Source organism: Trichosurus vulpecula, chromosome 5, assembly GCF_011100635.1.
Source record: "Trichosurus vulpecula isolate mTriVul1 chromosome 5, mTriVul1.pri, whole genome shotgun sequence".
NCBI classification, from domain to species: domain Eukaryota; kingdom Metazoa; phylum Chordata; class Mammalia; order Diprotodontia; family Phalangeridae; genus Trichosurus; species Trichosurus vulpecula.
The window spans coordinates 233,003-245,049 of NC_050577.1; the positions used below are offsets into that span (position 1 = coordinate 233,003).

General features: G+C 50.6%; 1 protein-coding gene across 1 annotated transcript in view; it reads left to right on the forward strand.

Moving 5' to 3' along the window:
• The first annotated feature begins 1,440 nt into the window (after window positions 1-1,440).
• The window catches only part of COL1A2 (collagen type I alpha 2 chain), a 32,279-nt gene continuing 21,672 nt past the window's right edge, over window positions 1,441-12,047 (forward strand). The window contains exons 1-15 of the mRNA XM_036759755.1: window positions 1,441-1,635; window positions 3,494-3,504; window positions 4,049-4,066; window positions 4,650-4,685; window positions 5,789-5,872; window positions 7,333-7,389; window positions 8,717-8,761; window positions 8,851-8,904; window positions 8,997-9,050; window positions 9,366-9,419; window positions 9,686-9,739; window positions 10,176-10,229; window positions 11,307-11,351; window positions 11,597-11,650; window positions 11,748-11,792. Of these exons, the coding sequence (XP_036615650.1) occupies window positions 1,566-1,635; window positions 3,494-3,504; window positions 4,049-4,066; window positions 4,650-4,685; window positions 5,789-5,872; window positions 7,333-7,389; window positions 8,717-8,761; window positions 8,851-8,904; window positions 8,997-9,050; window positions 9,366-9,419; window positions 9,686-9,739; window positions 10,176-10,229; window positions 11,307-11,351; window positions 11,597-11,650; window positions 11,748-11,792 (735 nt within the window). The 5' untranslated portion in view covers window positions 1,441-1,565. The remainder of the gene's footprint in view (window positions 1,636-3,493; window positions 3,505-4,048; window positions 4,067-4,649; window positions 4,686-5,788; window positions 5,873-7,332; window positions 7,390-8,716; window positions 8,762-8,850; window positions 8,905-8,996; window positions 9,051-9,365; window positions 9,420-9,685; window positions 9,740-10,175; window positions 10,230-11,306; window positions 11,352-11,596; window positions 11,651-11,747; window positions 11,793-12,047) is intronic.

The window sequence follows — 12,047 nt, forward strand, 5'->3', positions numbered from 1 at the left end:
GGAAGCAACGGAGAGAAATAGAGAAGGAGCAGAGAGGGGGACGGGTGGGGATCTTAAAGGGAAGCAAAGAAGAGAAACAGAAGGGGGAGCAGAGGGGGGAACAGAGAGGGGAGCAGAGGAGGAGGAGCAGAGGACAGCTAGCAGAAGGGAGGGAGCAGAGAGGAGCAAGCTTCTGCAGCCCATTACTTTGGGCTGTTTTCTTCGGGGGTGGATCGGCCTCAATCTGCCCCAGACCACTAGGTTTTGTGATTAGCTCAGTGTCTTCTGTCCCTGGCTCTCTCTCCAGCTTCTCCTCAGCCGTGGGGGCTGGGGTTGGCGGCAGACAAGGCCAGGCCAGCTCACGGTGGGGCGGGCGGGGGGGGGGGGTGGGGGTGGGAGCAGTGTGATTCTTTTTCCTCCTCTAGAGAGCCACAGGATCACTTTTCTTCTACCCTGCCCCCGAATTGAGGGAAAGGGGGTCTGGAATGAGGCGGGGGCGGGGCGGGGGAGAGGAGCCTCAATGGAGCTAGATCCTTTGCAGTTCTGGGACCACATTGCCTCTCAAGTTTGGCCGACATAAGTTCAAAGCCTGCCTCGGTTTCCTCAGTAGTAAATAGCTGATATCCAAAGAGCCTCCTCCAACTTCTAAAGTCACTTCTGGATCTCGAATCCTCAAGTGCCCGTCTGTAGAGACCCTGAGTCCGAAAGCCTGAGTCTCCAGGGAGTCTCAGGGGGCGGACAGACTTGGGAGCAGGGCAGGGAACCCCATCTCTCTCTCCATATCTTTCTGGTGGAGCAGCGCCCGGGGCGGGGGAGGGGGGGGACCTCCCGGCCTCTACAATTCCGCGAGGACAGTCCAGAGCCAGGGCGTGGTTCGGCATGGGTGCTTTGTGGCTGGGCAGGAGTGGGAAGTATTGGAGAGGACAGGAGGGCGGAGGGTTTCCCTGCCGCCTGTGCCACGCTGTACTAACCCCCCCCATCTTCTCCAGTCTCCCCATTCCCACTCCTCCTCCTTCTTGGCCCTACTCTACCCTACCCCCGCAACCAAGGCTGGCACAGGTAAAGTAGAACCTGGACAGCTCCTGCTTCGGTGTCCCGCCCTCTGTCCCCACCCCCCTATCCCAGTGCCCCCGAGCAGGGACCTCTGGGCATCTCCGAGAGGCCCGACCTGTGAGTGTCTGGGCAAGGGGGATGGGAGGGCGGGGAAGCCAAGTCACAATTTCCTTCCTAAACTTCAAAATTGTCCACGTCCTCACAAAGAATGGAACCAATTTGAGCGCCCCGCCCCGCCCTCGAAGCCCCCCCCTCGAGACCCCGCCCAGCTCCCCCTTCCTCAGGCCCCCACAGGCCTCTTCCCATTGGCTGCTGCGCTCTTGGGGCCACCCCAGGCCCCCCGAGCCGTGCGCCGGATAAATACAGGCAGACGGCCGACCTTATTTTAGCATCCAGCCGGCGGCCGGTGGTCTTCCTGTCGGCCGGACACGCAACTCAGCTCTCTCCGCTCCTCCGACAGCCCCCGGCCCGGCCCGCGCCCCAAGGAGTCTGCATGTCCGTCTGAGCGTCCGTCCGTCCCTCGGACCGCAGACATGCTCAGCTTTGCGGACGCGCGCCTCTGGCTGCTGCTCGCGGCCACTTGGTGCCTTGCCGCAGCTCAGGGTAAGCGGGCCCCCGGGCTGGGGGCTGGGGGCCACGGGGGCGTCATAGGAATGCCGATGGGAGAAACTTAAGAGTGAAACCAGAGTGGACCCCGGGAGATCCAGGAATGGCCAGGCTTTTCTGGACAGACGCTGTGGAAGGGGCCCCGATCCCGAGTTCAAATTGCAACTCTTCTATGGGACCGCGGCCGTGTGCCCCCGCCAAGTCCCTGCCTCGGTTTCCTCAGCTGTAAACCGAGGGAGGTGCCTTGCCAAGATATCCCCTCAGTCCTTCCAGCTCCGAATCTGCTGCTCTCGGAAAGCTGTTAAAAAAACAAAAAAAAAAAAAAAAAAACCCGTTTGAGTTCCCGGGCTGGAGACATGCGAGTCCCTCCTGGCAGTGAAGGCATCAGTGTGGACTGGTCGCCCCCTTCTGGGTGGTCTGGGGAGGGGTCCCGGACAACTTGGGCTGGGCTTGGAAGTCTAGCCCGACTATGGGGACCATTAAGCTGCAATTATCTTGGGAAGCCCAATCAACCCGAAAGTTAAAAACCATTTTTTATTCAAGCCCCTGGAAAGCGGGTGGGGAGCGAGGCGCGCCCCCTTCTGGGCAACGCCTGTGAGGAATCCGAAACTCCCCCAAGAGGCAGCAGAGAGGGGCTTTCTAATGGTTTCCTCATCAAGAACCAGGAAACTAGATTAGGGCTCATCTAGCTCGGGCCTCTAGAGAAACTGTCTCCCTTAGCCACCGAGGTCCCCATATTGCTGAGAATGGGGGGGTGGGGGGGGAGGGAAGGGAGGGCTAGGGACCAATTCGTCCAGAACATCCCGGGCAGGGCAGGGCACAAGGCTGGGGAGGAGAGATAAAGAAAGGGGCTGAGGGCGGGGGTGCTACATTACGCGTTTCCCCTCGGACCCCATTCCTCTGTCAGCATGCCCACTTCAAAAACTCAACAAGTCCCCGCCTCTCGGCTCTGATGGAAGGAATTCAAAAACGTGGGACTCCTAAAATGGCTCATTTGGGGTGCCCTGTTCGGGAAGAGACGAGGTTCACATTATCGGCGCCCCATCACATCCCCAGATGACGACTGAAGGCAGCAAAAGGATGGCCTAAAATTCTTTGCTGTGGTCCCAACAGATAATGGGGGGTGAGCATTTGCCACCCCAGAAATAGTTCCATGGAGCGTTTTTTCTAAGGCTAAATCGCCTACCCAAATTTGACCTGGACACTCGTTTGTTAAAGTCAGGGAATGGTTCATTATACATCACCCAGTAAATACTAATACAATATTGAATTAAGTTTCTCTTTTCAGACTTTGAGGCATTCAAGAGTCCCTGGGTAATTGAACCTCTAGGGCCTGCACCAGGGGTCTTTGAGGATTGTCGTGGTCCTGGCCCCAGTTTTCCTCCCCTTCCTTCTGGTCCTCTTAGCCTGTCTGATACAAGAACTTACTTTTCCAGTTCAGTGTGGCATTTGCTAGGGCCTGGGCCAAAGTCCAGGAGGCCCTTTTTGCCCGAGAGCATTGGAGATGAGCTTCAGTGGAGGAGTTTTAACCTGTGGTTGTAAATCAATTGCTAATTAATGGAAAATTTCATTTATCTGCCAGTGCTCTTAATCATCTGTTGTTAGAGGACGACCCTTCATAGATTGGGAGTTACTGTGCTAGAGACTCATGTAAAATGTTCCAGGCACCAATGCTCTACCTCCCTCCCCCACTTTTCCAAGCCACAATAAAACACAATGGGGCTTTTCCAGTTGTTGAAACCAATTCATCTTTTAGTTTTCATCAGTCTGCCTTGTGGCTGCTGTTGGATGTCAGTGACCCAATAATGCTGCAATCCAAAGTAACGATGTCTCTCATTTTCTCCTTTCCCTGCAGCTGTACAGGAGGTCAGTATCACTTTGACGTATTCTTGTTTATAGAGTTTATGAGTCAGTCTCAAGGAGTGACTAGTGAGGGGAGAGGGGCAGCGCACACTGGCATTGACTAGGCAGCAATGCTGGGAACTGTATGAAGGCTTGTGGTGGCAGATGTTAGGGACTGGCTGCCCAGGGAAGAGCCCACCCTTGTGGGCTGGGCCATGGCAAGGAGAGCCTGCATAAGGGAGGGGGAGAGGTTTGGAATTCTGAGCCAGTTGCTGGGGCAAGAGGACCAGAAAGAGCAAGAGACACTTTTCCCTCCTTGCAATCTGGGAAGGATGAGGCCTCTCTACCTGTCCGCAGGCAAGTTTACCAGTCTGTTCTAACCACAAGCAGCCTGGGCATGCACAGTGTCCATATATTACAGATAAAGAAATGAATGGTCTTGCTGACAATTAAATGTCTATTTCCAAATACTAACCTGGAATCCATAAAGCAGTGCAGTGGCCAGCAGATAGGCAGGTCTGTGTGGCTTGCTTTTCCTAATGCGCTCTGATTCTTTCTTTTCCACCAGACACCCAAAGGAAGAAAGGTAAGCATGAATTAATTCTTTGTAAAACTGGGAGAGGTATGAAAAATTTTGCAATTGAAATTAATGAGATACAGCAGATTTTTAAAAATAGGAGTTTTCCCCAACATTCTGACCAGATTAATAAGAAGCTAATTAGACAAACGACAAAATCTATGAAACTGGAGGAAAACAAAGGAGAATTTGCTTCTCCTCCCAAATGAGTCAGCCTTGGCTGAAGATTACATGCTAAAGACATGCGTCTAAAAGGTCTTGATGGTGTAGTGATATTGGCTTGGGGTTAGTCTAAGTCAAGGAATATTTGCAAGGTTTTCTTGATGTCTACATATGCTGCCCACACTGTAGCAAAGGTTTTTCCACATCCTGCAATTACCCTGGATGGGAACACTAGCACTGATGTTGCCAGAAGAATGGGGGGGGTTGTTTTCTGGTGCCCCCAGTTTTTAAAAAGGCTATGTAGTTTTAATGTACTTTGAGTGGGATGGCTTATTTAGTCCCACCAATGAATCATACTTGAGATTAATTTGGTTGTTCATTAGAAGTTATCTTGAGCTTTATAACTAAGAGGTGTTTCTCTCTCCTGAAGGGACCACGAGGAGACAGAGGTCCACGAGGTCAAAGGGTAAGGAAATCTTGATTTCTAAAATCTGCTCACGTTAGAACAACTTAAAAGCGAAATCACTGGAAATTGGCAAATTAGTTCACAATAAGCAACTATTTGAACAGAACATGTTGTAATTGATCCAGCTGGGTAGCCAATTGGGCAAATAGATTCATTAATGTTCATTGACCCAGTTTTTGCCACCATAGAGCAAAGCCATATAACCAAGCCCACTAACTACACTCCCCCCTCAAAAAAAAAAAAACAGAAAAAGATTGCATCATTCTCATGGGCTTCTTTGAATTGGCTGACCTATCCCTTTTTCTCAGTCCCAAGGAAATATTTTGTTTGTTTGTTTCTGTGTGATTAACTCATCCTCACAGAGTTTTTAATGCCATGCTAAATCTGTGTGCTCTTGGGGTACAGTGTTATTTGACAGCCAGTGGGAGCTTGTTCCCTCCCTACTTCTGTCTCCAGTGATCATCTTCAAGGAATTGATATGCGTGCAGTATTGATTGAGTTAAAAAGCATACTTGTGACATTCTTCTGCTGGCACCTTACATTTAATGATTATGACTATGGAATTATGAATTTTGACTAGATAGAACCCCACCTTTGCATACATCTTTGCTGGATTCTTTGGGCCAAGAAATGCGGTCCCAATTCCACCCATGTAGACCTCTATCAGAGATATTTTGCCAACAGAGATACAGTGATGGTATTAAGCAGTCTTCAAAATTTTCTAGTCTCCTGAAGTAATGATTATATTAATTTTCTACCAGGGTAATCAGGAATTACAAATAACAAATGGGGAGGGGGTCTCAGTTTCTCATTACAAGAGTCAGAAAATGCTAAAAGACAATCAAAGAGCAAAATCTCTGAAATTCTGAGCATTATTTCTGGGAAGTTCATAGAATGAGGAATTTTAACTCTGATTTTTCTGGGCATTGTAGAGGAGATATATTCCCAAAAGGACGTGCCTGGTGTTTGAATCTGCTTGATTGCAAATGATAATCATCTCTCCCAAAAGGGCTGGGAAAAGGGTTGACCAACCCCTTTTGTCTGAGCATTGGAGTCCCAGGCACTGATTTCAGGGTGCTCAACTAACATCTTTTGCACGACAGGGTCCCCCAGGCCCTCCAGGCAGAGATGGTGAAGATGGTCCCCCAGGCCCTCCCGGGCCCCCTGGTCCTCCCGGCCTCGGAGGGGTAAGAAGCTTTTAGCTTTCTCATTTAACCTTTGATTCATTTTAGCACAGAATTGTGACATTTAAGACTAGAAGATGGCTTGGAAGGGATGAAGGTTTCAGGGGGATTGGTTTTTCTTGATAGTTTTTGTAGAAATTTGCTTTGTGTGGGAAAGCATACTCTTGATCTCATTTATTGACTTAGTTCTTTCATGGGAAGACCTCTCTAGTAATCCTGTTCCCTGTGTGAACATTTGGCTGTGAGAATGTTTTGGCTGTCTGATATCAATGCTGATAGATATTAGCTTATTTATTACTTACCAGTATCTATGAGATGAAAAGTAAACCAACAAATTCCATTTTTAAAATTTTGCAAAAATAGGCCTCTTTCTTTCCCTCTTTTCCTCCTTCCCTCTTTCTTTCCCTCCTTCCTTCCTTCTTTTCCTCCTTTCTTTTTTCTCTTTCTTTCCTTCTCCTTTCTTTCCTTTTTTTCTCTCCTTCCCTCTTTCTCTCCTTTTCTCCTTCCCTATTTTCCTCCTCTCTTTCATTCCTTCCCTCCTTCCTTCTTTCCCTTTCTTTTTCTCCTTCCCTCTTTCTTTCCTTCCCTTTTCCATTCTTTCTCTCTTTATCTCCTTTTCTCCTTCTTATTTTCCTTCTTCCCTCTTTCCTTCTTCCTCTCCTTTCTTTTCTGGCTCATTTGCCTTAGAGTTCATGGAACCTAGCAAGCCAAATTAGTTCAGGCTTAATTTAGTCAAAGGGAATTAGAAAAGGAATGTCTTTCCTCAGGCTGTCTCAGGTGATACGAGATCAGTTCTTGGCCTCTGGTAGAAGTCTGTCTCTGTGCCTCCTGGTCTTGCTGCTTTATGTCTTTATGCTGGCCTCAGAAGGTGACTTTGACCCCCAGCTCTGTTTCAATAACTTGGGTCTGAAGCTCTGTCTTTGGGGGCCCTGCCACCTCCCTGTATTTCTGTCCAGGACTCTCTAGAGCCATCTCAGGCACAGGGTAGATTTTTAGCTGAGTATTCCTTGCTGGGGGTGGGGAGCACAACAGATTCAACAGTTTCGATGTTCTGAGGAACAGAAGATTCGTTAGACTTTCACAAAAGGATGGAATCTCCTGTTCTTTCCTCCTTCAGCCTCACCGGGGCTGCCCCCTCTCATCCCGGCATGACAGCAGTTCAAAAGGCATGAGCAGCTCGCAGATGTTGCTTTCCCTGTCTTTTCATAAATAAAGTCGCCTGCAAGTAGGGAGCTAGGACATACCTGGAGAACAGGGCTGTGGCCCATGAAGGAGATGGATTTGCAGTGATCCTTCAGTAATATGGGTCTCCGCTGGGAAGCTCAGGAAAAGGAACAAAGGAAAGAGGAGAAAAGAGAGAGAAGGCCTTCGCTCCCAGAATGAGCTGGCTTGCCACCACGATGACGAGAGGTCAGGACGGACCACTAAAGTGCTTTGTTCTCTCTCTTTCTTTCCCTCCTTAGAACTTCGCAGCCCAGTATGATCCTAGCAAAGGACTGGACATGGGCCCAGGACCAATGGTATGGATCTCAAAAAAGAAAAAATCACATTTGGGGGTCTGTCGCAAAGTTACTGTTTCCTTTAGTTGTGGTGTGACACAAAATGAAAGAGCTTGTTTGTGAAGATCGAAACAGAGTGGTTAACATGGTGCCAATCCACGTGAGCTCGGCCCCTCCCCTCTTGCCCCACCAGGGCTGGCTTCTGGGCAAGGTCTGGTTCAGTCTCTCCCCTGGCTGAGGCCAGACTCATCTGAGAGGATGGGGTGATGCAACCCCCAGGACAGGCGATATATAGAGTTTAGCACTGTCAAGCCTTCCACCTGGTGCTGTGCTCAATGGAATTTTGAGATAAAGAGTAACTACATCCTGCCGTGTGTCAGCCAGAGAGCTGGTGTTGGGGAAGTGTTGGGTATTTCTTCTTCAGCTGAAAAGAGTTCAGTGCAATTTAATAGATACTTACTCGGGGTCTAGCTGACCCAGTGAGTTCCTGAAGGGCCCAGAAGGTGAAAAGGTCAGGGGGAGGGTTAAAACTGTCCCTCATTTTCCACCTGTCAATGATGCAACAGTCAGATGGGGATACTCTGCCCCTCCCCAGCCTGGCATGACCTGAGCTGCCTGGGCGTGATAGCCTTGGGCTCTTGAGTAAGAAGAGATTTACTCCACAACCTTGGAGCGAAGCTGTGTCTCATGGGGGGACTTTCTCTGTGTCCTCCTTCCCCAAACTTCTCCCCAAGCTCACTGAGCTGGTCAGAAAGAAGACTATTGGGAGGGAGTGACTGGGTGGGCAGGTGGCCTCATCTCTCCCCCTGTTACCCCTTTGCCAAAGCAAACCCAGCCATCAGCAGCCTGGCTTCCCCATCTGTCCTGGCATTGCGAATAATAGTGCGCATTTAAATAGCACTTAGAGGTTTGTGAAGAGCTTGATGAACATCATCTTATTTTGTTTTCCCTTCACAGCACCCCTGGGAGGGGGGGAGGGACTTACTTTCCCCAGTTTACAGATGAAGTAAGTGAGGCAGGAAGAGGTAAAATACTGGCCCAGGGTCACCCAGCTTGTGTCTGGTTCAGGTTTTGAATCCAGCCCTTCCTGACTCCCGGTCCAGGGTGATAGCCACCTAATTGCCTCTGCGAATGTTTCTGAGGTGCTAAACCTGTCCCAGGCTTTCCGTGTCTAGGGAGGGGCAGGAGTATCCCACATGTCATCTAGTCTGATTTGGGGAGGAAGGTAAGGCCAGGGCAGGGGTCATTTCCCTGCATCCCAGCCTGGCCATTCAGCTGGGCTGTGTCAGCTCACCTTGTCAAAGACTGGCCTTTTTATGACTGCTCATCATCTGTATCCCCTTTCCAGGGTTTGATGGGACCCAGAGGCCCCCCTGGTGCAAGTGGACCTCCTGTAAGTAAATTCAAATGAACTTTTCCTTTTTACAAAGAGACTGAGTTAAGAGTCTTCCTGTGATATTTCATGGTATTCCTGTCTCCTAGGGTGCCCAAGGCTTCCAAGGACCCGCTGGTGAGCCCGGAGAGCCTGGTCAGACTGTAAGTAGAGATACCCCGGTATGGGTCTGGGCAGATTTTTGTGATGTGCAGGGGATAGACCTAATAGCAGTGTCTTCTCTCCGTTCCCCTAGGGTCCTGCAGGTGCCCGCGGACCACCCGGACCCCCTGGAAAGTCTGGTGAAGATGTAAGTTGGGGGTTGGGCATCACCCTAGGAGGCCATGGGCATCACTCCTGGGGCACAAGTAGGATTGAGATGGTCAGCAAATTGGTCTAAAGTGCACCCCTCAGACAAGCTTCCTCATGTGGGAGACAGCCTCCCTTAGCAGGATCTATGCTGCCATGCAGAGGGACAAATGCACCTTTAGAGCCCACCTGGCATAACTTGGGACTTTTCCCAAAACATGGAAACCTAGGATTGCTCTGAAAGGCTTATCTTAATCTGGACAATGCCTTAGCCAGGAATCACAAATGGAAGGATTTTCCACATCTTTCCTTACAGGGTCACCCTGGAAAGCCTGGAAGGCCTGGTGAGAGAGGCATTGTCGGACCACAGGTGAGACTCTCCCCAGGACAATATCACTGTCCCGGCCTTGCAGAACCACCCCATACACAATCCTCAGCCAGATGTCTGACCAAACCCTGGCTGACCCAGTTTTCACCTGTCCCAGGGCACTCTCCAGCTTGGGGAGAGTGCAGGAAGTAGCCCCACTCCTGTTAATGTGAAAGATCTGGCTGATGAGCACAAGATGAAACCATGCATGGGAGGGGTGGGGAGTCTGGGAGAGTGATTCAAGACCGATTCCCCTCATTTCTCTGCAGGGTGCTCGTGGCTTCCCCGGGACTCCAGGCCTGCCTGGATTCAAGGGAATTCGGGTATGCATCATCTCCCTCTGGAGAACTGGTCTAGGGACATTGGACCTGTCTGGGCAATGAGAGGGTTGGACAGGGTGCCCCAGGGGTCGGGAGGCAGACCCAGTTGCTCTTATATGACGGCAGTGGGGATGTTTGCACCAGGAGGATGAGCCCCTAGGGCACTCAGGACTAACCTAAGCGTTAGAATCCCGAATCATGGTGTGGCTCATGTGGAAAGATCATCCATCCAGCCTTTGAATTCTGCAGGCAAGAAAATCCAGTCCCAGAGAGGTGACACAGTTTGCCCCAGGTCACCCCGATGGTCAGTGCCCAGGCAAGGCTCAGCTCTACTCAAGGCACCATCATGCCTGTGGCTAGAATCTGTAAAAAACTGAATGAGTCCTGCCTGTGGTGGGGGCTTTATTTGGAAACTTAAAAAGATGACTTGTCTCTCCAGGGGCACAATGGTCTGGATGGACTGAAGGGACAAGCTGGTGCTCCTGGTGTCAAGGTAAGGATCAAATTAGATCCGTTAACTAGCAAACGAGCCAATGCTCTCCAACCCAAACGTCTCTGGCTACTCTTGGCAAGTGGGCTCAGGGAAGGGGGACGGCGGATGATGGATTGTTAGGACCCTCCCCTGTCAGCTCAGGCCAGCCCTGGGTTGGACGGCCCATGAGGCCCACATACAAGGCTGGGTCTGCAGCAAGCCTGTGAGGTGTGGTCCCACCCAACCAGATGCTCCGTGTGTGCATGCTCGAGTGTGCACACACACACACACACACACACACACACACACACACATAGATAAACACACATGTACAAACATGCGCATGTACACACATGCACACCAGTGAGGTGGCTGCTCAGAGTATGATATGGAGCCATTTGCTCACAATACACATGTGTGGAGCCATGGGCACCAAGGAAGTACCCACCTTGGAAATTCCCCCCTGCTGGGCACAGCAGACACTAAGCTTGTTATTGGAAATCTGATGGATCCTCACTTTTTAAAATGTGTTTCTGTATATTCAGAAATGTCTCTGCCTCCCTGACCACCTGAGAGCTTTTTTTTTCTGGTCTGGCTTGCATCATCTCTGGGTCCCCAGCCCTCCTCCCATGTCCTCCCTTCTCCAAGCTGTCCCACCCATTACTGGGTTTCTGCTCCTGGTTCTCCTACTCAGTAGACAGGGAAGAGGAAGAGTGAGGCAGTTGGGACCCACCCCAGGCTTCCCCTTTCTCCCAGGGGCCCCCTGGTTGCTCTTTATGTCAATGCCTTCCTCATCCGGTGACCCACCAGCCAGATCTGTCTTGGCTCTGAATCTATCCTTAAGCAGAAAGGTTCACTTGGTATTTTTCCCTCTTTATGAATGAGGGGACTGAGCATTACAGAGGGGAAGTGCTTTCCCTGAGATCACGCGCCTCCAGAATGACAGGGTCTCCTGCCAACACCCTTTCCACTGTAGCCGCTACCCCTACATGTCTGCAATGTTATCCCAGCGGCAGGAATTTTTGAAATGCTCAATGGCTGCACATGGGCCATGCATGAGGTGTCTGACATAAGAATCCATTTTTCTTTTCTGTATAGGGTGAACCTGGTGCCCCCGGTGAGAATGGGACCCCTGGCCAAGCAGTAAGTGTCCCTCGGGCTCCTTTGGAAATGGGGAGGGAGAAGTCCCAGGCTGGGGACTCTGTTGGGGCTTAACTAGAATTCATGACAGGCTTCAGTGGAGCCAGGGAGTCTGAGACCTTTCATCTCCCAGCCACTTACGTTTCTCATTGGCCATCAGTGACCTTGGAAGACAACCTCCTCCACCCCCCATGAGGAGGAGAGCAGAAATTCAAATGTCTCATACTTGTCTCTTTTTCTGCCTCCAGGGAGCCCGAGGCCTCCCAGGAGAGAGAGGACGCATTGGAGGTGCTGGCCCTGCGGTAAGAGCTTCCCCAGAGGCACTTGTCCCCTTTCTGGGGGAGTGGGGGCTTTGCTGAAACCTCATGTTCTCATGGCTTCCTTCCATGTTCCACACAGGGAGCCCGTGGAAGTGACGGTAGCGTCGGCCCTGTTGGACCTGCCGTAAGTCTCTCTAGGCCAAGATTGTTGGAGAGGGGTAGGGTGGAGGGGATCTACACTGAATTTCTCAGAACACAATGTCCAGGACTCCCGTGGGGTCTTTCAAAAGGTTCCATCCAGAGTCACCATTGTGAGCTGAAAGAGTATTTGCATTTCTGCTAAGTCTACACTTTATTCCCAAAAAAGCCATTATTCCTAAAAACCATACTTGGGACCAAAGCAGGTACTGTGTGGTCCTCCAAGAATTCTATTATGTGT